The sequence below is a fragment of the Gopherus flavomarginatus genome, chromosome 25 (genome assembly GCF_025201925.1).
Source record: "Gopherus flavomarginatus isolate rGopFla2 chromosome 25, rGopFla2.mat.asm, whole genome shotgun sequence".
NCBI classification, from domain to species: Eukaryota; Metazoa; Chordata; order Testudines; family Testudinidae; genus Gopherus; species Gopherus flavomarginatus.
The window spans coordinates 6,659,514-6,684,213 of NC_066641.1; the positions used below are offsets into that span (position 1 = coordinate 6,659,514).

General features: G+C 43.0%; 1 protein-coding gene across 10 annotated transcripts in view; it reads left to right on the top strand.

The window, feature by feature from the left end:
- Positions 1-24,700, top strand: part of TANC2 (tetratricopeptide repeat, ankyrin repeat and coiled-coil containing 2) — a 628,479-nt gene that overhangs the window by 446,144 nt on the left and 157,635 nt on the right. For all 10 annotated transcript variants that reach the window (XM_050934871.1, XM_050934879.1, XM_050934880.1 and 7 more), the window contains 2 exons: positions 9,755-9,903; positions 19,555-19,741. In XM_050934871.1, coding sequence (XP_050790828.1) covers positions 9,755-9,903; positions 19,555-19,741 — 336 coding nt within the window. The remainder of the gene's footprint in view (positions 1-9,754; positions 9,904-19,554; positions 19,742-24,700) is intronic.

Consider the following 24,700-nt stretch of genomic DNA (forward strand, 5'->3'; position numbering starts at 1 on the left):
GTGGCCTTAGAGACTAACAAATTTATCTGAGCATAAGCTTTCTTGGGCTCTGGCCCACTTCATCAGATGCATAAACTGGAACATACAGCAGGAAGATATTTATACATACAGAGAACATGAAAAGGTAGAAGTAGCCATACCAACAGGAAGAGTCCAATCAATTGAGATGAGCTATCATTAGCAGAAGAAAAAAAACTTTTGAAGTGATAATCAAGATGACCCATAGAAAGTGTGAGGATACTTAACATGGGGAAATAGATTCAATTAGTGTAATGACCCAACCATTCCCAGTCTCTGTTCAAACCTAAGTTAATTGTATCTAATTTGCATATTAATTCGAGTTCAGCAGTCTCTTTGGAGTCTGTTTTTGAAGTTTTTTTGTTGCAAAATTGCCACCTTCAAGTCTGTCACTGAGTGGTTAGAGAGGTTGAAGTGTTCTCCCACTGGTTTTTGAATGTTATGATTCCTGATGTCAGATTTGTGTCCATTTATTCTTTTGCATAGAGACTGTCCGGTTTGGCCAATGTACATGGCAGAGAGGCATTGCTGGCACGTGATGGCATATATCACGTTGGTAGATGTGCAGGTGAACGAACCCCTGATGGCGTGGCTGATGTGATTAGGTCCTATGGTGGTGTCACTTGAATAGATATGTGGACAGAGCTAGCATCGGGCTTTGTTGCAAGGATAGGTCCCTGGGTTAGTGTTTATGTTGTATGGTGTGCAGTTGCTGGTGAGTGTTTGCTTCAGGTTGGGGGGCTGTCTGTAAGTGAGGATAGGTCTGTCTCCCAAGATCTGTGAGAGGGAGGGATCATCTTTCAGGATAGGTTGTAGATCTTTAATGATGCACTGGAGAGGTTTTATTTGGGGGCTGAAGGTAACGGCTAGTGGCGTTCTGTTGTTTTCTTTGTTGGGCCTGTCCTGTAGTAGGTGACTTCTGGGTACTCTTCTGGCTCTGTCAGTCTGTTTTTTCACTTCAGCAGGTGGGTATTGTAGGTTTAAGAATGCTTGATAGAGATCTTGTAAGTGTTTGTCTCTTTCTGATGGATTGGAGCAAATACGGTTGTATCTTAGAGCTTGGCTGTAGACAATGGATCGTGTGGTGTGTTCTGGATGGAAGCTGGAGGCATATAGATAGTATAGTGGTCAGTAGGTTTCTGGTATAGGGTGGTGTTTATGTGACCATCGCTTATTAGCACAGTAGTATCTAGGAAATGAACCACTTGTGTGGATTGGTCTAGGCTGAGGTTGATGGTGGGATGGAAATTGTTAAAATCTTGGTGGAATTCTTCGAGGGCTTCTTTTCCACGAGTCCATATGATGAAGATGTCATCAGTGTAGCGCATGTAGAGTAGGGGCATTAGGGGACGAGAGCTGAGGAAGCGTTGTTCTAAATCAGCCATAAAAATGTTGGCATACTGTGGAACACTCCTTTATTTGAAGCATTTACAATTGGCTCTTTTCAGAGGTGGGGTAGTAGACTAGATGAATCTTTTGTCTCTTTGGGCATGGGAATTCCCAAGCTCTTATGCTGTTACTCAAACCTCAACCTTTTTACTTTTGTTTTAGTTCGTGACTTCCTAAGGGAGAAGAAAATATGTTCTTCTACTTCTATATAGATGCAGAAACTTTCTATCTAAGAAACTTATATGGGGAATTGAGGCATAGAGAAGCTAACTGATTTGCCCAATGCCACACAAGAAGATTTCAGGCTAGGTCTCTGGGTCCAGGGTTTGAACCCTAACCACTCAGTAAACCTGCTGCTTATCATAACTATCATGTTTCAGGGTAAAATCTCCTTCCATAGTAGAAAAGTAGCTTCAAATTCACTGTGTGGATACTACACTATACATAGAATCATAGGACTGGAAGGGACCTTGAGAGGTCATCTAGTCACTTGAGAGGTCATCTTGCACTCATGGCAGGACTCAGTATTATCTAGCCCATTCCTGACAGGTGTTCGTCTAACCTGCTCTTAAAATTCCCAATGATGGAGATTCCACAACCTCCCTACGCAATTTATTCAGGTACTTAACCACCCTGACGGTTAGAGGAAGTTTTTCCTAATGTCCAACCTAAACCTCCCTTGCTGTAATTTTAGGCCCATTGCTTCTTGTCCTATCCTCAGAAGTTAAGAACAACAATTTTTCACCCTCTTCCTGTAACAACCTTTTACATACTTGAAAAGTTTTATCATGTCCCTTCTCAGTCTTTTCTTTTTCTAGACTAAACAAACCCTTTTTTTTCCATCTTCCCTCGTAGGTCATGTTTTCTAGACCTTTAATCATTTTTGTTGCTATTCTCTGGACTCTCAAATTTATCCACATCTTTCATGTAATATGGTGCCCAGAACTGGACACAATACTCCAGTTGAGGCCTAATCACTGCAGAGTAGAGTGGAAGAATTACTTCTCATCAGACCAGAGGTGAAAGTAAGCTGGTCCGATCCGGTACGGTGTACCGGCAAGAGCCAGTAGTACGCTGTGCTGGACTGCACTGGTTTCCACGGCTGGGATTGAAAGGGCTCAGAGCCTCCCGCGGCTGCGGGCAGCCCAGAGCCCTTTGAATCCCGGCCGCGGCTCTGGCGGCTGGGCTGGAGCTGGGATGTAAAGGGCTCAGAGCTCCCCGCCGCTGCGGGCAGCCCAGAGCCCTTTGAATCCTGGCTGTGGCTGGGATTTAAAGGGCTCAGAGCTCCCCGCCGCTGCGGGGAGCCCAGAGCCCTTTGAATCCCGGCCATGGCTCTGGCAGCCAGGCTGGGGCCAAGATCTAAAGGGATCGGGGCTCCCCTCAGCAGCAGGAGCTCTGGGCCCTTTAAATCCCTGCCCCAGCCCCACAAAGCTCCAGGTTCCCCCCGGCTGCCGGAGCCCTGGGCTTTTTAATTTGCCCCTGCGGGCTCCCAGTCACCTCTTCAGCTGGGAGCCCCTGGTTGATTTAAAGGCTCTGGGTCTCCCAGCCATAGCTGGTGCCCCAGGGCCTTTAAATCTTGAGAAGCCACGCCTCTTCCGGATGAGGCCATGCCCCCTCAGGACTCCAGCAGTACTAGTAAGTCCTGTAAGTTACTTTCACCCCTGCTTCTCATGTCTTGCTTACAACACTCCTGCTAATACATCCAAGAAGGATGTTTGCTTTTTTTGCAACAGTGTTAAACTGTTGACTCCTAGGTAGCTTGTGGTCCACTATGACCCCCAGATTCCTCTCTGCAGTACTCCTTCCTAGGTAGTCATTTCCCTTTCTGTATGTGTGTAATTGATTGTTCGTTCCTAAATGGAGTACTTTGCATTTGTCGTTATTGAATTTCATCCTGTTTACTTCAGCCCATTTCTTCAGTTTGTCCAAATCATTTTGAATTTTAATCCTATCCTCCAAAGTACTTGCAACCCCTCCCAGCTTGATATTGTCTGCAAACTTTATAAGTGTACTCTCTCTACCGTTATCCAACTCATTGATGAAAATATTGAACAGATACAGACCCAAAACTGATCCCTGCGGGACCCCACTCATTATGTCCTTCCACCATGACTGTGAACCACTGATAACTACTTTCTGGGAACGGTTTTGCACTCATCTTTTAGCAGCTTCATCTAGGTATCAAAAACTTTACTAAAGTCAAAATATAAAAACAAGGAAAGGGTGCACCTGGATTTGAAACAAAGGCCTCTTGATCTGCAGTCAAATGCTCTACCTGGGAGCTATACCTCCACCATACATGAACACTACAGTATAAGTCCCAGTGGTGGTGTTGGAGACATTCTTCAGAAGCTCAAATTCTTTTAAAGCTAGATATATAATTTTAAACACAGTACTGTATTAAAGGATTAGCTAATCTTGCTTTTAAAAAAAGAAATGGCAGATGGCATTTTTCGTCACTTTGTGAACAACCACCATTCTAAAGCTGGAGAATATATATATATGTGTGTGTTTATTTTTGTGCTTGTACCATATATAATTTTCCCATTGTTTTGAGATAAATGCTTTTTATGCCTGAAAGATAATGTTTTGGTTATATTTTTTATATATTAAATAGTAGCTGCTTTCCTCAGAACTGGCAGTTGAGCACAAAATGTTTTAGCTATTTTTGAATTATTGAATCATAACTCTATCACAGCCCAGTTTTGCCTTTTTTCTTTGAGTGAGGGAAACAATAAATTCAGTTATTTTTATCATCACAGTAGAAAGGTTTTGTGAAATCAATACATTTGTTATAGCTGCACCTCAGTTAAGAATGTGGACAAGTATAACAAAGGTACTTTATCTTTTCTTGTTATGTGATGTGATAGAGCAGCAGTTCTCAGCCGGGGGCCCATGGCAGCAAACAAAAAGAAATATATTTTTTCACACAATGCACAGTCAACCTGTGGAACTCCTTGCTAGGGGATGTTGTGAAGGCCCAAATTATTGCAGGGTTCAAAAAAGAACTAGATAAGTTCCTGGAGGATAGGTCCATCAATGGCTATTAGCCAGGATGGGCAGGGATGGCGTCCCTAGCCTCTGTTTGCCAGAAACTGGGAATGGGCGATGGGGGATGGATCACTTGATGATTACCTGTTCTGTTCAGTCCCTCTGGCACACCTGGCATTGGCCACTGTCAGAAGACAGGATACTGGGCAAGGTGGACCTTTGGCTGTTTTTATGAGCCCATGGGCAGAGATGGGGGGCACGAGGGGGCAGTGCCAGAACAGTGCAGTCCCGGGGGGCAGCTCCACACCACCTCCCTCCACCCACCCCGAGGCTCCACCTCCCTGGCCAGATCGGAGGCAGGAAGCTGGAGACACACAGCTTAGGGTGGCGGCTGCTCTGGCTGATGCAGTGCCATGGAGCAGGCAGTCACGGCGCTCCACTGTCTCCTCCTCCTCCTCCTGCTGCTGGTGCCCAGGACTATGGCGGCTTCTCAGCTCCCAGCCCCTTTTGACTGCTCATGTAGCCAGTGGTGGGTGGACCCAGCTCTGGGACTAGCAGAGCCCTCGGGGAGCATCAACCGCAATCTTCCTGGCACACAGTCCCTAACTATCCCTCACTCTGCACCCTGAGCTACCCGATTCCCACACACTGCCCCTAACTACACCTCTCGCTGCACCCTGAGCTACTACCCTAGCTGCAGACTGTCCCTGGCTACCCCCTCCCTGCACCCTGAACTGCACCCTGCCTGCACGCAGCCCTAAGTTCCTCCTGTCTGCACCCTGAGCGGTTTTCAAACTTTGTGAGCTGAACCTCCCCCTCTGAGTTCTAATTTTTGGTTGTGCCCCTGACCCTCACCCCAACCCAGACAGGTGGGGTGGCCTGCTGAGGTGAGTTGGGGGTAGATGTGATGCTCCCTCCCTGGGCCCTGGTGTGCAGAGCTGGCCCAAGCCCTTCCAGGCCCTGCCCCCTCTCACCCCCCCCCCCCAAAATAGAAGTCAAACTATGCCTATGCCCCAGGCACATCTCTCCCTCACTTCCTCTGGCCAGCAGGTGAAGCCCTGGTGCTCCACAGGGCTAAAGCCCCAATGTTGTGCCCCCCCATCCCAGCAGCTGAAGCCAGGAGCCCTTTACTGCCCCGTCCCCACTGGTCCCTGGAATTTTTATAGCATATTGAGGGAGCCTCAGAAAGAAAAAGGTTGAGAATTCCTGTGGTAGACCTCAGCAACCAAACTCCATTATTACTATGGACAGTGATCATGACTGCAAGAGAATGTGTCACTTCAATATGCATTGTTAAGTTGATCAACCTTTCAGGTTAATGTTGCATATAAATAAGATCCTTGGGGCAGGGACTATAATTGCATTTGTAACTTGTACAGCACCAAGCACATTATTGGTACATAATAAATCACATTTTCAGGGAGTTCTATCTCGTATTGATTCCATGACTACTTTAACTCGAGAATTATAACTAAGGGCCTCCTAGTCCAAAAACCAGGCCCTATCACTTAAGCTAAGGGAAATCTCTGTTAGCTGTAGTAGAATGACAGGTTGTATACTCCGTTGCCTCCAAGTAACCAGAGAATGACATCAGCCCTGATCCAGCAGAGCACTTAAGCACACATGTAATTTGAGTCCTGCTAGGTCAATGGGACTACACACTTGCTGAATGTTATGCACATGTTGAAGTTTTTGCTGGATCGGGACCATTATCACAAACACCAGAGCCGATCTAACATTCCATTCAGAACCGTGGTGGTCAAACAGTGATCGCCATTTAAAACTGGCTCTTTACCATTAACTGAAGTTAACTCTGCCATGAGCTCTGCAGTATTTGGATGTAGGAAATCTTGCAGATATCTTGAAAAAGGTAAATACTGTATTGTTATAAAAATAATGGCATGTATGATGCACACTAACCAATATATTTACAAACTCTGCCCTGAATATTCACTCTGAGATTGATGTTCTGCATACAACTCCCTGCCCGAAAATCTGTACATCACTTGTAAATAATTTACGTGGCATGTAACTTAACATTGTGTTCTGCTGCGCTGTAATTTACTTTTTAGACAAATTTCATAAGGGTTTTTGTAACAAATTCAGTATGCATTTGGAGTGTGCACCCTATTTATACAAAAGACTCTAACAGATCAGATATGTCAGGGTGGGACCCCCATACAGTACCGTGGAAATTCTGGGCAGAAAGGCTCCGGTGATGGGCTGTCAAAATGGAAGTAATCCTCAGGGCTCTACCTCGGTTATTTCATGGGTCTCTCTCACTTCTGGGACAGCCCAGGATTTGAGGGGCTGCAAAAGTGGCTTACAATCACCATAGCTCTGCCTTTCCCTAGGCTGTGTGTTTTGTGGTGTTGTGAATCCAAGAATTTCATCCATAGCGCTCAAGGGAAAAAATGGACTTCCTGTCTTCTGCGAGTCATCTCACCATCCTGAATTCCTGCCAGAGAATCAGGGATATACCTCTAGAATACAATCGCAGATAAACAACGGAATGATGATGGACCAATAGCTCACCACTGAAGTCCAGTACAAGCAGCCAGGCTACAACTTCGTTTAAGGGTGTGGGGTGGACACCAGGAGTCTTGGGAAGGTTAGGGGTGGACAGAAGGTTTCAGAAGGTGATGAAGATAAAAGGAGGCAAGGGGACTAAAAAACATCTCCTCTCTTTAGCCTTCCTGGAACAGTATAGGGGAGGTAAAGAAAGGGCTCAATCCTATCTTCTCGTTCATCCCTCTGTATGTAAATACCTTTTCACTTCCAGAGTATGTATACAATTCAACATCCAGTCACTTTCCACCAGTTTCAGTGCCCGGGCACAGACATAACTATAATGTAACATTTTCAGTGCCGGGTCATAGCTAATGATTAATTTTTGCAATTGGATTTACTGCACTTTTTGGAGGCTGCGTCACCAAGAAACAAACTTTGAAGAAGAAAAAAAAACATACACAAAATCCCTTGTTAAAATACGCAGAATGCTCTGCTGCTCTAAAACTGATTGATTAGCAATATGTAAAGGGCAGAGTTGGTGTTGGGGAGAGATTGTGACTGATCAAATGTATTTCTTTGTGTGTTGCATTTGGGAAAAAATTACGTTTACCTTTTAGTGTGGTGCCTTTGAAAATACAGTAGTGGCATAATTTAAACCCCCTTCTAATCACACAGTGAGATGGAAATCTCTTTCTAACTTGCCTCTTTGTGAAGAAATAATGCATAGCATGTTAGACATAAAATGACAGTCTCCTAGCGCCCCCCCCCCCCACAACTCCCTTCTAATGGATTGAGTTGCAGAGAGATATTTTGGCTTTGTCTCTAGTATTACTGTATTACTGTAATGCTTATGTAGAAATGTGCAAGTTGATACGACACACAACCAGAACTTCAGACTATGGGCCAAATTCTGATCTCTCACACACAGAGTCCCACTGACTTCAGTGGCCTTGCATGCATGTAGCAGAGCTTAGAATTGGATGCTATCATTGATATATTGGATATTACTTACAAAATTTGGTCCATGGTATTCAAGGGATAGATTAAATAGTGATGGAGGATAAGATGGTTATGCCCTTTCAGTGAACTCAGTGAGTGGTCATTATACTTTACCATCATCTATGAAAGGGAGGTAACAGGTTCTTTTTGCATTATCCTTGCATCCATGTCTAGGAGTTGGTTTGTCTCTTAATTAAATGTTTCAAACTTAAAAAAAAAACAAACACGAAGCCCAAAGGCAGAATAATCCAATATTACGCTACCTTGCTTGAGTTCCAAGTTTTTTATACTTTGAAAGTTATAATAAAATAACACTTGGTGACTCTGTGGTAAATTTGACATGCTCGGGACTTGGCTGGCATTTATAAATTGTTTGAATTGTGCTTTTTCGTGTTTTGTGACGTCCGCAGAATTTTTCAAGTGAATTATAGTTGTAATCACTGTGCAGACATCTGTTATCCTCCATATAATGAGACTACATCAAGCCATTTCAAGGTGATCTGACTTAGAATATCAGAGGGGTAGCCGTGTTAGTCTGGATCTCTAAAAGAAGCAAAGAGGCCTGTGGCACCTTATAGACTAACAGAAGTTTTGGAGCATGAGCTTTCGTGGGTGAATACCCACTTCGTGGGATGCATGACTTAGAATAAGCTCATCAGTTTGTTTATTTGAGAGGTAAATGACAGTTTTATACCACTTGCAGGCTTCTTAAGGTTAATATAGAACAGAAGAATGTATGCAAGTTTAAACCTACAGACTCAAATGATCAAGGTCTGAATGTTTAGAGAGCAGTTTCTACTTTGAGACGATGAAACCAGCTGTTCTGCCACAAACTCTAGAAAGTACCCAGTGTACTCTGGAAGTACTGCTGAAACTAACTAATCATAATAATGCATTTCAGCCTGATATATTTCAATCCTGTTTCATTCAGATAGTCCAGAATGCAGCAATCTGCTTGGCTAGAGGAATGGACTGGTATGAAAACATTATACCTGTGCTCAGCAAACTGCATTGGGTTCCCCTCTGCTTTCAAGTGTAATTCAAGGCACTGGTTTGATCTATGTAGAGCTTTATAGTTTGGACCTGGCTACTGAAGAAACTTCTTTCTCCATGCACCACTGCAATGCATGAAATTATTTGAGGTTGTTATGCAGTCTGTCCCTTCGTTTGCACTTTTAGACCCAAAACCAGTCTCCAGTACAGCACATAGTCCGGTGACTTGTCCTCACTGCTAAAAAAAGGTGCATTTTATACCTCGGGTAACTAACATGCATGACCTGTCTGAGGTCTACTCTACGTTTCCTAATGAACAATAGATCAGTCTTTAAACAAGTCCCTTCATGTTATGAAATAATGAATTTCAGCTGCTTAAAACTGTGAACCTACTGGTATGAATGCCACTTGAGTGCATTGCTAACAGAATATCAAAGAATTCACATACAGTCATGAGTGCTCTGCAAATGGTGACATAGAGGTGACTCATTTGGTTGTGTATGTGAGAGAGGAGCATGGTTTCAGGATTGCATTTTAGCAAAGTCCCATCTCTTGGTTGAGCCTAGAGGGCTTTGTCATGAACTTCGGGGAAAGGGATGACTGTCTGCATCTTGCCTAAAGTGACATGTTGAGAATAAGCAGAGAGAGAAGGAATAAAGGGTAGTATTAAAAGAAATGCATGGTGACAATTTAAACCAATGAATGTCCAGCAAATAGTGTTGAGTGAGACAGAGAAGATATGTGTGTGACCTGAAAACCTGTATAGTGGAGTGCTGTGGCCATTAAAACAGTGGGTGAACAATAGTAAAGTTAAACAGTTTCCATCATAAATTATGTTTTTCTTGTTGTTCAGGTGACACTGAGCAGGAGCTGGGACCCCCTCCATCCGTAGATGAGGCAGCAAACACACTCATGACTCGCCTGGGCTTCCTCCTTGGAGAGAAAGTCACAGAGGTGCAGCCGGGGCCACAGTACAGCATGGAGGTGCAGGATGAGAATCAGGTATGAGATCTCCTTCGGCATTACAAATGTACAGCAATGATTGGTTGGTTGTGATGTAGCACATGAGTTTTTGTAATTATCACATGGTGTGTGTGTGGTAGAGATGGAATGATTTTCACAAAAGGGAAAAGATGATAATACCGTATTATTAAACCGTGGGTCATAATTACACAGTAGCAATACTGTGGGATCAGCTGATGCCATTTGTGATAGTTTCTGTCATTTTCCTGTTTGAGCTGCAAGTTTGCTAAGGGACAATAACTTCTCTTACCATATTAGATAATAGTGATCAAAATAATTCATATTCTATGCACCTTTCCTGTGAGGCCTTAAAGTACTTTAGAAACATTAAATAAGCCTTGTAAATCCCCTGGTAGGGCAGGTAAGTAGTAGTATCCTAATTTTACAGCTGCTAACATGACTTGCTGATATTCACATATTGAAATGGCTCAAAGCTGAAAATACATACAAATGCCAAATTATTCTTGTCAAATACTCATTGAACTTAGCTCAACTTTCTGGATGTCTCAAGAACAGAGAAGCAGCCGGGCACTGGGTGAACACTAAATTCAATGGGAGTTTTGCCTGATTAAGGACTTTGGATCCCAGTTCTGTAGTAATCGCGCCTAGTCTTCTGCTCTGGACAGTAGACTCACTCCCCACACAGGGAAGTGAATAAGCTAAGGACATTTCTACCAAACTGAGATGTGATGGGGTGAGAGTGAAAACCGGAAAAAAAGAGAGTCTGTTAATTGAAGAAGGATGGTCCACTGGTTAGGGCTCTAGCCTGGGACTCAGGAGATCCAAGGTTAATTTCCTGCTCTCTAACACAGACATACTGTGTGACCTTGGACAAGTCACTTAGTCTCTATGTGCCTCAGCTCCTTGTGTGAAAATTGGGGCTATTGTGAAAAATAAGTAATTAAAGACCTTGAGGTGCTCAGATATGGTGGTAAAAAAGGCCATGCTAGTACCACAGAGAGAAGTATGTATTGTTGTTTAAAGGCTTATTTTTCTTTCTTGTTACATCTTCTTTGGTAGGCTAACAAAGCAATGACTGTCTAGCTTGTCTTTGTGATAAAATAAAAGCTCTCATGTAGTTTTTGTTTCCTCTTTGGACTGACTTGATACTGGAATAATAAATTTGTCTGCGTCTCTGAAGTGTGATTGGCCATTTTTTATTTTTCCGGTGATTCAGGAAAGCTCCTCTTCTTCAGACTGAAGTTTTCTGCACCCTTCTTTGCTCTTTGATTTTACACTGCCACTGAACAGAATTTTTAAAAATAAATTCTGTCTTTTTTAGCGGTGCATATCACTATCGAATTTACTCCCTCTTGAATTTTTTAAGAAGTAAAAGGAGGCTATTACTTGCAGATAGGTGAGTAGTGCCGGTGCCAGAGCAAGAGAGTAGGCTGGATCAGGTAGGTGAAAAAGCTGGAGCAGTGGGAGGAGGTAAGTAGATGGGGTAGAGTTAGTAGCCAGAGTTATGGATGTCCAAAGAAGAGTGGCAGCTGTAGATCAGCTAAGCTAGAGGGGAAGGAAGCTGTATTCCTTCAGCATCAGGGAGTGAAGAGGTTGGCCTGCAGGGGGACTGGAGAATTTGGTGGGGGAAGAAGGGGCTGGCTCTGTGTTGTCATAGATTTCCATGAGTGTTTTTGAGCAGTCCGTGACACAAGTGGGACAAAGGGTTAACATGCTTGTCTCTTTGGAGCAGAGAAGATGGATTTTAGTAAAATGTTTATTCTTTAACACATTAATTAAGTTTTTCATGATTTCACGTAGTTTTTTGTGTACGTTTTGGCTCTCTTTGAAATGCACTGTATAATACATTGTGTTAGAAAGTGTATTTTTAACAGGCACTTATTTGAATTGAATACTTCAAAGCAGAATAGAGATTTCTACTATAAATGGTTCCTTTTGTTGGCTTTTTTTTTTGATTAAAAACCCATCTTTTCTGAAAATACACCTTTAAGAATAAGTAAAAGAAAATATCTTTACGGAGACAGCAGTGACAGTTGCACTCTGAAGTAGATTGATATCTTGGGCTCTGCACCAATTTTTGCATGAAAAAGTTTTCGAGGCTCTTTGAACACAATTCATGTGCTTAGTGAAGATAGAGAAAAGCCAAGTTCATAATTTACCACGTTAAATTTTTTGTGGGGTTTGTTTTTGTGAGCAGTGCCTCCTCTGTCAGTGCTGCATATTTCCCTAAAGTCCACATCTAAGCTGCTGATGACCAGTCTACATGGAGTCCTGGGGAACTGAATTTCTCTCCCCCCTATTCTGAAGGTGTGATTGCAGCAATCCTCTTCCGGACAGGAGGACTGTCAAACAGCCTTGTCCAAGTTTAATGTCAGTCTTACTGTATGAATCCACTGGCATTTGTGTGACTTGCATTTGTGAGTCTCTTACCTCTAACCACATCCCTCTGAAGGCAGGTCTACACTTAAAACACTGCATTGGTGCAGCTGCGCCGTTCTCGTGTTCAGAGAAGATGCTCCTATGCCGATGGAAGAGCTTCTCCTATTGGCATAGTTAATCCACCTCCCCCAGAGCCAGTAGCTATGTCACCAGGAGAAGTTCTCCCACTGATCTAGGGGGAAAGCGGGGGAGCTGCGGCACTTGTACTCAGCTGGCAGCGGTCTGGGTCTTCAGCGGCATTTCAGCAGCGGCGGGCCCTTCAGTTGCTCCGCGTTTTTGGCAGTCCTGAAGGGCCCCCCGCTGCCAAAATGCCACCAAAGACCCGACCACCGCCAGGCCAGGGCTCGTGGGGCCCCTGCAGGGCCCAGGGTCTGGGGCAAATTGCGCCACTTGCCCCCTCCTCTGGACAGCCCTGGATATAGTGCTGTCTAAACCAGGGCTTAGTTGGTATGATTGCGTTGTGCATGGGGTGTGGATATTTCACAACCACGAGTGACATAGTTGTACCGATATAAGTGTGTAGTGTGGACCTGGCCTAAGAGTGGGAATCTTCCTAAGTATTTCCCAAAGTAAAGACCCTTCTGTGCTGCAGCACATGTCACAGCTCTGCTGCCATCCCACTAAACTAGCCCTCCGAGAGTTAATTCTTCAGCATAAATCATGATGCAGTGATGTTGCTGGGGTTTGCAAAGATAAATTTGCAAAGATGCTGACGTCTGATTAAAACTTTGGCTACCATTATGCACTTGAATTTTCAGAAAGAAAAGCCCTTTCTAGATTTTAATTCATTAGTTTATGTGGCTTGAGCAGTGAAAGCATCCTCTCTGTAAAAAGCTAGAACTAGACGACTGCTTGCTATTCTGACCATGCTCTGCCCTCTGAAATGAGAATATAATTATTTGCAATCTCTCCAATGTTGAGGTGAAATGAAGATAAGGAATAAAGCTGTTTTTAGCTAAAACTGTCCCAATTTATAATTCCAACACATTGCATTTCCACTCGAGTGCGTTATTTTGATTATAGCAAGGGACACATTTTCTTATCCACATTGCTAAGAAGTTGCAGCTTTTTATATATTATTTCTTACTTGAGCATGTTTTCCTTACGGCTGGTCTACACTAGGGGGGTGGAAATCGATCTAAGATACGCAACTTCAGCTACGTGAATAGCGTAGCTGAAGTCGAAGTATCTTAGATCGAGTTACCTACCGTCCTCACAGCGCGGGATCGATGTCCGCGGCTCCCCCATCGACTCCGCTACCACCGTTCGCGTTGGTGGAGTTCCAGAGTCAACAGGAGCTCGTTCGGGGATCGATATATCGCATCTAGATGAGATGCGATGTATCGATCCCTGAGAAATCAATTGCTACCTGCCGATACGGCCGGTAGTGAAGACGTACCCTTAATGAGAGATCACAAATGCCAAAGAGTAAAACCTTTTTCTCCTATTCTTAACAAACTTTAGGAATATGAGAGCAGTATAGTAAAGTTTACTTTTTCAAATGCTTTAGTTGAAATATAACAGTAAATGTTGCAACAATGTTGAAAATACAGAATTGTCTTATAAATGGAAATGTATATTTAAAATTTATGGATGACACAGTATTATTTAGGCTAGTTAGGGATAGAGAAGACCATTTGGAACTTTGAAAGGCCCTAACAGAACTATGCACTTGAGAAACATGCAATTCATGTACTGTAGGTATTACACATTGGAAGGAACCATTTATATTGCTCGTATCTATTGATGGATTCTAAGTAATTATAGCAACTCGGGAAAAAGACCTTTGGCATCCAGGACAGCTCAAAGAAAATATCTGCGTGACATGCAACAGTGATCCAAAAAGTGAGCTAGATGTTAGGTTGCACTGGGAAGGGGATAGAAATGTTATAGTCTTACTATATAAAAACATTAGAATACTCTCACCTTGAATACTGGCATATAGCTACTGTGTTGCCTGGGGCAATAGATGTATCTAAGTAGCTCAGATTACTTAGTTCTGTTCATTCATCTCAAAAAGGGTTTAACAGAAACAAAAAAGATCCTGAGAAGAGCAATGATAATATTTTGAGGCCTGGAAATATTTCCTTTTGAGAAAAGGTTAAAAAGATAGAAATGTAAAATTTATGGCAGACAAATAAGAGGTGAGAAACCCTACCTCATCCAGTGCTCTAAATGCCCCAATAACAATTAGTGGGTGAAACCAGACAATCGCTATGCTCTTGAGTGAACTCATACAGGAAAATGATAAAAGACAAAAACACGATATCACCTGTGGGTGAACACCTTTCACAAAGTGATCACTCTGTATCTGACCTCTCAGTCCTCGTGATTAAAGGAAACCTATAGAGGGCTTTCAAAAAATGAACCTGGGAGCTTCAATTCATAACTTTTCTAGACACTAATAATCATAGACTGAATAGAGAAACTGGATTTATGGTTTATTTCAGCAATCTATAACCCAATAACACACCCTCCCATCTCCCTTCCCCTCCCCTCCTCTCCCTCTATGACTGGAGGGCTGTTAACCAGCCACTTCACGTTGAATGGTCCCTTGAAATATGTGTTAACTACTTATGCTAAACAATCTGTTCCACCTTATATTTAGCTGTGACACTGAATATGTTTTCCAGACCTGAAGAAGAGCTCTGTGTAAGCTTGAAAGCTTGTTTTTTCAACAACAGAAGTTGGTCCAATAAAAGATATTACAAGAAAATATGTTTCTTCACAGTGTATAATTTAACATGTGGCACTCTGTCACGGAGTGTGGGGGAGTCCGGCCCTGCACCCCTCTTCCTGGGACCCACAGTGACTCTCGGCCAGCCAGTACAACAGAAGGTTTATTGGACAACAGGAACACAGGTTACAGCAGAGCTTGCAGGCACAGTCAGGACCCCTCCACCGAGTCCTTCTGGGCTTTCAGGGTGCTTGGATCCTAGCTAGGATACCCTGAATTCCGCCCACACAGCCCCAAGCCCAAACTCAAACTGCTTCCCTCCTGCCACCCCCTTCCTTTGTCCCCTTCCCGGGCAAAGGTGTTGACCTTTCCCCTCCCTTACCTAGCTCAGGTTACAGGCTCTGGCATCGTCCATCTCCTAAAGTCCTCCCCTGCTCTCCCACTCCCCACACAGACAGTCCCTACTGCATCACACACTCATTGTCAGAAGATATTATTAAGGCAAAGAAATCCGTAGATCTCAAAGAAGATTTAACATTTATATGAATAATAAGAATATCTACAGTTAAACTTACTAGGATTTTTAAAAAAGGAATAAAAGTCATTGTGCTCAGCCACTAGCTGTATCAGTTAGGAAAAAAAATTCTCTTTGTGAGCATGTTGTTGCATAATTGTCCATTAAGGTGATTTTACACCTTCCTTAGAAGCATCTTTTTATTGATCGCTGTCAGAGATTGGTTGTTAATTTAAATCGATTACTGGTAATGCCTGTCGTCTTATAACCACCTAAAATAAATAGATTTCATTTTTTAAAACGTAATCCAGAAGGAACCCAAACAGGAAACTATGGTATGAAGTGTATGTGCTTATTAAGAGCTAAGTCAACCTTGCTGAGATTTAAATCTGTAGTTTCTAGGAGACCAAATATTTCAAGAGCAGTGCTCTTAGAGGTAGGGAAAATTGACACATTAGTCGAGTACTGTTATTTCTAGAGTGTGAAGTATTTAGTTTGCAACATTTGTAGTGTTATATTCATCCATTACTTGTATTGCTGTGTGCGTGTGCCTTTTGCAGGGAGAGGAGGGGAACCATGTTGGTTTGTTCCTAATGCTTCAAAAGATGATCTCATGGCAGCCACCTAAAAAGATAAAGGAATAAAAAGAGTGCAGAAATTTAGCAAATGTTCATACACGACTACTTTTATAAGGAATCAGATCATAAGGGGAATTATAACTAAAGCTGTATGGGAGATGGCTTTCCCCTTCTGCAAAACTTTTCAAGATTTCAAAAATGTTCCTGTTTCGCACTGGGATGAAACCAAATTCTTTTGAAGTTTTTCATGAAAATGTACCAAGAAATACACCAGAATATCCAATAGCCTGGTGGTTGGGGCAGTCGCCTATGATATGGGAGACCCCAGTTCATATCTCTGCGCTGCCATGTCCCAGGTGAGTGTCCTCCTGACCAGGCTATTGGCTTTTCTAGGGTGGAGGGTCTCTGTGGTTTTGAGAAGCAATGTCATTCTAGACCTGAGAAACTTTTTCTGATGAAAGTTTAATCAAAACTGGTATGTTGCCATGAAAAGTTTCTGTTTTGATGAATCAACATTTTCTAAGAAAAATCCTCCCTATCATCTCTAAATATAAGCTGGTTGGAAGTGCCTGGATGTCCTCCTTTCCAGTATATAGCAGTCTCTAGGAATTATTATAAAAGCATGTTCATGGTGGTCTGTCTGGATGAACATCACATACCTGCAGGACCAGCGCCAGGGTTTCTCACGCCCTAGGCACACGGCCATTTCTCTACCCCCTGGTGGAGCTGCCGCAGGCATTCCTGCGGAGGGTCCGTTGGTCCATGGCTCCGGGGGAGCTGCCGCAGGCATGCCTGCGTGAGGTCCACTGGAGCCGCAGGAGCAGCCAACCGTCCGCAGGCATGACTGCTGCAGCTCCACCGGAGCCACGGCAGGTCAACCAGAGCCGCCTGCCACCCCCCCCCCGGCAAAATGCCGCCCCCTCAATAATCCTGGCGCCCTAGGCAATTGCCTAGGCTGCCTAAATGGTAGCGCCGGCCCTGCATACCTGGTTCATCATGTGTTACTCCAGTTCTGTGATGGTATATGGTTATGATTAAATAGTGGAGTTACACTAGCATGGAATTAGAGTAATACAGTGGTGAATCAGTCCTTGTGTTTTTTTAAGAGTTATGCAATCCCACCTGTTGTGCACGATGCTCTATTTTCCCTCAAATGTCTGGTGATTGCCATCTGAGTAAGCGAGCATTTTCACAAGCCGCAGTGGGATTTCTGTGACAAATTGGATAGCTCCCCTCTAGCTACACATGGGATCTGCCTTCTAATTTAGAAGACAATGAATCTTTCACATGTCCTACTTATAAAAGTCAGTCTCAATCATTTTTCAAGCTTGAAAAGAAAAAGTTAGACTTCAAAGGCCTTCTGTAGTTTGCAAGCACTGTGCTTTAGTGTTCAGTTTTGCCCAGCGAGTCCAGGATCAAATGATATTTTTAAAAAGTTAGGTACAGTTTTCTATAACTATTATAAAAGTGTCCCTTTTAAAGTAAGCAAGTGTTCATTAAAGTTAATGCCTATTGAGATTTCCTCCACCTCAATAGCATTTTACCAAGAAGCAAGACATTACTGTACAAGGGGACTAAATGTTTCAATCGGAAAGCAGAGACAATTGCAAAGAGAAGTAACCATGTACTGCAGTGCTTAGTAAGCTGTTAGGAAATGAAGTCACTTGCCCTTATTATAGTGACATGGTTGGAGAGAATCAGTCTGTTCAGAGGCTATCAATGGTGCTGAACTACTGAGTGCAACTGGTGTATTTGAGCTGGAACTAAATGTTCTTTTGTGTCTAAAAGCTAAATGAGAGCGCAGGGACTTAGTGGATAAAATACAGGAACTTTACCTTGAGCACTGTGATTTAAGGCTAATCTACAACCCAAATGACATGAGTTTGCTGCTGTCGTCCCCGGTGACCAACAAATTTGAACAGGCAAGTTTTATAGAGACAGTAAATAGAAGTTTATGGCTGAAAATCTAACCATTGGTACACACACAATTCACAGCAAGGTTGATGGGAGATATGTGTGTGAGTCTGAGGGCAGAATTTGGTCCTGTAACAGATATTCTAGCCTCCCCGTAACTCCTGCAGTGCCTATGAGCACCATTAGCACTTGAAATATGAAGCCTTCCTTTAGTGATGCTAAAAGCAAATCAAGTTTGTTTCTGGTGCAAGGGATTCAGCATCTTATCAAAATCAAGAGTTGGAGAGATTTTAAAGCTGGGTTTTTAATTTATTTGTGAAAAATATGCTACCTACAGTTATGTTTGTTTCAAGAAACCACAAAGTTGTATGTGTATGGTCTGATGTAGGCACTCTTTAGTGTTTAATAAGTCATTACGTTTGGTGGATGAGACCACATTCACTTGTTTATGGTTAGTGAGCCTTATCTGAAACCTGCTGTACTCAGTAATTCACCACAGTATGTCTTATTTATGTACAGGTATTCTAGGATAGGGTGAAACTGAGTAAATTTTTATCTTGAGAAAAGAGATCTTTCTTTCTCAGGGAAGCATGCAGATCACTTTTGAACATGTAGCCTGATACAGAGAATTTCAGCTTCATCACAACTAGTCTTTAAATGCAATGTATACAGATTTTATCTCTTCTAATAGATTATCTCTGTATATAGTATTAAATATATTAACTCTAGTGGGATTCATTTGCACAATTTCTTATCGATTCTTTCAGAAATAACTTTTAAAATGCAATCTTTTTCATGCTGCTATATTTTTGTCTTGTTTTGCCTTGCAGAGTCAGTATTTCACTACTGTAAAGTATGAGAAGTCAGCCTCTGGTGTTGAAAGCATTTCTTCTGGGGAAAGAATTTCTTTCATTTAGATGTGGGACTTGGCACTTCCTCTTTCAGTGTTAAAGCATTGTTATTTTTCTTGAATGGAAGAAACATTCACAAAACAAAAATTGCAAGCCAACTGAGATTTCTGACCAGATGGAAATGGCACAGATTTCCTGTTTGTGTTATTTCTTGCCATAAGCATTAAGTACAGGTCAGATCATGCACTATAATTGTCACTAGAAGTTTCTTTGCTTGTGTGGAAAGCAAAAGTTTTACCTCATCATTCCTTCCAGGTAATATTATTTTGTTTTGTTTTTATCGCAGCTTAATACTAACAGGGAAATTTAACAGCTAAAATTTCCTGACAAACGTTGACATAAGCAGTAAAATTACTATATGGTAAATCTCAGTTTGTGCAAACTTCACCAGGTTTCCTGTTGAATTCAGAACTGAGGATCTTTCATTTTTGCAGTGCATAAAAGAAATTAAAACCAAATTGTCAATATTTTTGCTTTTTTCGTAGAGGCTGAGCATCGTGGTATTTTCATTTTTAGCCATAAAACATATCTTGTTCTTTATTGTAGAGGGTAAATTCTCTAGTGTGAGCTACAGATGCATTTTTTTCACAGTAATTGATCGTGGTGAGTGATGTGTTCCTGGTTTCAATTTTTCAGACCTCAGCAGTAACCCAGCGGATAAGTCCCTGCTCTACGCTGACCAGCAGCACTGCCTCGCCACCAGCCAGTAGTCCCTGCTCCACCCTCCCTCCAGTCAGTACAAATGTTACAGCCAAGGATTGCAACTATGGGGCTGTTACCAGCCCTACATCCACTCTGGAAAGCAGAGATAGTGGTATCATAGGTGAGTAGTGTTCTCTCTCTCTCTCTCTCTTTCCCCCCATCCTACCCCCAAATACTAACCTAGGCAATGATTCTGAATGATTCTGTGTATTTGTTTAGCAGGCACTGCATGAGAGTAAGTTTTTGGGTCTGTCTTTCTGCTATTAAACAGGACATGTTAGCATGATTCAGATTTATACCATTTAAGTGGGTGGGAAGGATTGTTTCTTTTCGAGTGCTGGTCCCTATTTGTATTCCACACGTAGGTATGCATGCACCAAAGAGTGGAAAATCTTGCAAGTGGTGTCCATTGTTCTCTGCCTGCGCCCTGGATCTCCTTGTGTTCAGCACCACTGCTGTATGGGGATGTACAGATTGACCGACTCTCCAGTTCCTTCTTACCACGAAATGGCCTGAGTCAGAATTTTCTGAAGCTAGCCTTGCATTGTCTTCATCTCTGTCAATATAACTGTATGTAGCTTATTGATGTTGTATAGTGTTTTATAATATTTTATTCAATTAGTGTAGCTTAGTTTTCCCCACCCTGGGGACCCATCCCCCCTTTGGGAATAGGACTGTGTCCAGAATTCCCGGATTTAAAAACTGCATCTGTTGTCCTCACTCCTTCTCAATTAGTGACATCACCAGCACTGCCTTGGCAAGACACATATCTCCACCAAGTGCTGCATGTGTCACTCTTTCCCACTCCAGACCTGAGGGGGATGAAAGCTCTGACAGAGGAAGCACCTCACAGAGAAAGCCTTGAGACTTTCTTCATCTCATGTCTTGGCATTTGGATTGGTGTCAGACCTAGAGTGTTCATGTTTGGAGACCTAATAGTTCATAATCATAGCAGGAAAGATTCTACCAGAAAATGTTTAGAGCCCAGCACAGATACAAAAATGTGAATCTGCATCCTCCGGAATCAACCCGCGATCCAGCTTGTAATCTGCTAGCCATCTTTTACCTGTATCTGTATCCACACCCACATCTGGGCTAGCAACGGGATGTGGGGGGCAGGGTCTTGCAGTGTGAGGGTGGGGACTGGGGGTAAGAGGCATTGTGGGGATGGGGGTCTCGAGGGGAGGGCAGAGAGAAGGGATATCACATTGTGTGCTGCTCCTGGAGGCTCACGAGCAATGGCAGATGGCAGCGGCAGTGCGTGATGCATCACAGTGGGATGGAGGGGTGGGGCACTGGGGCCTTGCCTGCTTCAATTCCCGTGGCTGGGCCCTCCTGCCCAGGAGCTGGTGTGCCGGGAGCCAACGGGCTGGGAATGCTGCTGGGCCAGGCCATGGTGGGAGTGCTGACGCTGCCCAAGGGGCCCGAGCTGCTGGACAGGGAGCAGCATGGTGAGCAGGTGCTGGCCAGCCCTGACTCTCACCTACCTCCAGCTGCTGGCCACTGGCCCTGAGTGTGTTGTGCCCCCTGGGATGCCTCCACTCGTGAGTAAAGTCCTGTGCAGTTGTATCTGCATCCGATCCACAATCAGCAAAAATGGTCTGTGAATATCTGCAGATTTGCAGGGCTCTGAAAACGTTATCTAGCCAAATGGAAGCAGTTCTCTGTCTGGGCACAACAGAACCAGTGTCATTAAGAAGGATGTAGGTCAATTGTAGAGAGAGACCCAAAGAGCTCGATCTATTTAACTTAACAAAGAGGAGGATAAGGAGTGACTTGATTATAATCTATATCTACATGGGGAACAAATATTTAATAATGAGGTCTTCAGTGTAGCAGAGAAAGATATAACATGATCCAACGGTTGGAAATTGAAGCTAGACAAATTGAGACTGGAAAAAAGATGTACATTTTTGACAGGGTAATTAATCATTAGAACACTTTACCAAGGATTGTCGTGGATTCTCTGTCACTGACAATTTTAAAATCAAGATTTAATATTTTTCTAAAAGATCTGTTCTTGGAATTATTTTGAGGAAGTTCTATGGCCTGTGTTATGATTACAATGGTCCATTCTGCCCTTGGAATCTACTTCCTCATTTTCAAGACATTGGGTCTTTCTCTTAGCTTGCTGTGGGTCTGCCTATCAGCAATTAGTGCACTCTATTCTCAATAATTAGCTATTCTATATTTCATAAAGGGAAAGTATTGCTATCTGTTGCTATAGCAGAGTGAGCAGGGGACAAGTGATAACTTCTCAGAGTCTTTCTAACTCTATCCTGCTTTCCAATCAGTTGAGGCATTTCCCTTCCCCAGATGGGGTGAGGACCTATTCCACTAGAGCACAGGTGAGCTCAGAAGCATCTCTTTGAGTTGTGCCTATGCTGGACATTTGTAAGGCAGCAACCTAGAATTCCATCCACACTTTCGTGAAGCATTTTGCTTTGGTCCAAGCCTCTAATGCTGTCACAGCCCTTGGAATTGTAGTATTACAGACATCTATACCATCTGCATCCTCGTACGTGCCTCCTATTTCAGTACTGCTTGCCTGTCGTCCATATGTGTAATACACACAGAGATAAGCACTTGAAGATCCAGGGAGCAGGCATAGATAAGCGAACACTACTTGTAAGATTTTTCCAGTCTCTGGCACACACAACGCGTGTGAGTTATTGTGCTAATTTGGTAGCATAGCTGGCTTGGGGGTCCAGTAAGGATGTGAACAAGGTAAAGATGGTAGATCTTGGTGCTAGACAGTAGCCTCTCACGTAGGAGAGAGGTCCATGTCCTCCTAGTTAACGTAAGTAAGTTTAGATAAGTGAACAAAAAACAAATCCTGTTTTTCTGCCCCTTTCTTCCCTCACTGGCAGTTGATCTATGGCCATCATTACAAGCGAACTGTCACTGTCCTAGGACCCCAAGCACATTCTCAAGGTGCAGATCTTCTGTTTGTCATCCCCTCCTCAGAGGTTCAGCCACCTGCCCATTCCTTAGAATTAGTGCTGACTCCTCAGACACCCGCCCCCTGTCTATCCCACAGCTTAAATGCACCATCTCCCAGAACTCCAGTTTTGCGTATTTTGAGCCCACAGTTTGTCTTCTCAAGGGACACATGAATAGTGTAATACATATAACACAAAGACAGACTTTGCACAGGATTCTAAAACCACTGCTATTTACTTAGTTGCAAAAGAAAGACAGAGACTGACACAAAAATAATGCATTTCCTTGCCTCCATTTCCTTATCACTCCAGAGCACTCTTTGGGCTGGGGTCAGAGTTATCTGGGACTGTCCCAAGTCTTGCTGTAGCGCATCACTTATGTTCTGAAACATGGTACCTTCTCTGGTTGTGACCAGTCTGCAGTTAAACAGGATACTCACCTCTGTCCCCACTATGAAAGGAAACCGTCTGGGAGCCTCTCTAGTTTATATCTCCCACCACCAATACCTTTGTCTCTTTGTCCTACGGGTAACTTTCCACTCTCTACTTCCCCCTTCCTGGAGATAAGTAGGAGGAAGTATCTGCTCCTAGGCAGCAGCCTATCCATTGTCATTTAGATGTTTCCACCTGAACAGACAGTGGTTGAGTTCTAAGGACCCACCATTGTCCCTCGTACTAAATGCTTAAAGGTTTCTCAGCAATAGTGAACTCAGAGACAGACATTTGTGACTCAGCAATTGCCATAGTAACAACTGCATAATAACTTCATAATATCAACCAGAATCCATATATTGTACAAAGCTTCCTCCAATCATCACAGTTGCATTAACCTTCCTAGCCTGGCAGTGTTGTGTCTCATATTTTAGAGTAATTATGAGAATTGCCTTGGGGCAGAGGTGTTCTGGTTTCAGAAGCCCATGTCTTTTCCTCCCAACAACAGCCTGAGCCTTCCCATGAGACAACTGCTTCTCTCACCTTAAATCCTCTTTCTGTTTTAGAAGGAAATAGTTTCTATTCAGTGTGTCCAGCCCCAGTGTTTGGCCACCGCAAGGACAGTATTAGCAAGGGGACAGTCCCTTGGACTGCAGAGTTTGCATGCCCCATGGCTGATTCTCTGTAGCCCATACCTGTGACTTTTCTGAACCTTTAGGAGAGCAGGCTTCCACTTGTGCTCCCAAAAGTCTATCTGGTTTTCTTTAGCTCAACCACTGGCAAGACTTGCCTCAGTGAAGAACCAGGATGACTTTAACACAGAATTGCATGGTTGCGTCCCTTGCATGTATCTGTCTAGCAGATATTTAGTGACTGTTTCATTAGTGCCCTCTGCATATTGCAATACGTGTTTATGTGGGAGAACTTCAAATGCAAATGTGTATATTTTATTTCAACTCAACACCTGCAAAGATGCAGTTGGAGGAAAAACAATTTCTATGTAAAATCAGATGGGATGTTTCTAGCTCAATAGCTCTTTGTCATGTTTCAAATATTGTATATTCTTCCTGCTAAGGGAATTCTTTTCCCTTTCAACCATCTATATATTAAAAAACAGGTTCTAATTTAAGAAAGTTAGTTTTCCTAATCATTGGTGTTTTGCATGGTTGGTCAGGAAACCTGAGTTTAATTTCAGCTCTTCCACTTCCCAGAACCATTGTTTGTATTACTTTTGCTTGCACATTCTTGTAATGAAAATTTAAAAAGTACTCTGAGTGATGTATCACTGTGGGTTACTGAACTTTAGATGGAGTTACTGCACAATCACATGTCGTTATCTGTTCCCAGTGCTTGATAGTCAGAATCTCAGTCTGTCCAATTGCAACATCCCTGTGAAGTATTGTTGTGCTGGAGTCTCACGGAGTGTCCTAGTCCATTATCAGACCTGTCAATTAGGACCAATTTGAGCACTCAAGGAATTAGAAAGCAGTGGAGCTTGCAAAGCACCAGTGTGGTGTGTTTTCATCAGTCTTTGTGGCAAGCGATGTGTGCTTCTATGTGCTATGTCATTTTCATTCTCTGTAGTGGTTCCATCCATCCCCAGATGAGAGTGAGTTGCAAAATCCAACCTGAAGGTGATGAAATTGCACATTGCCACAGGTGGAGATGTTCATCTCAGAGGAATAGGTGAAGTCTCTTGGTCAAGT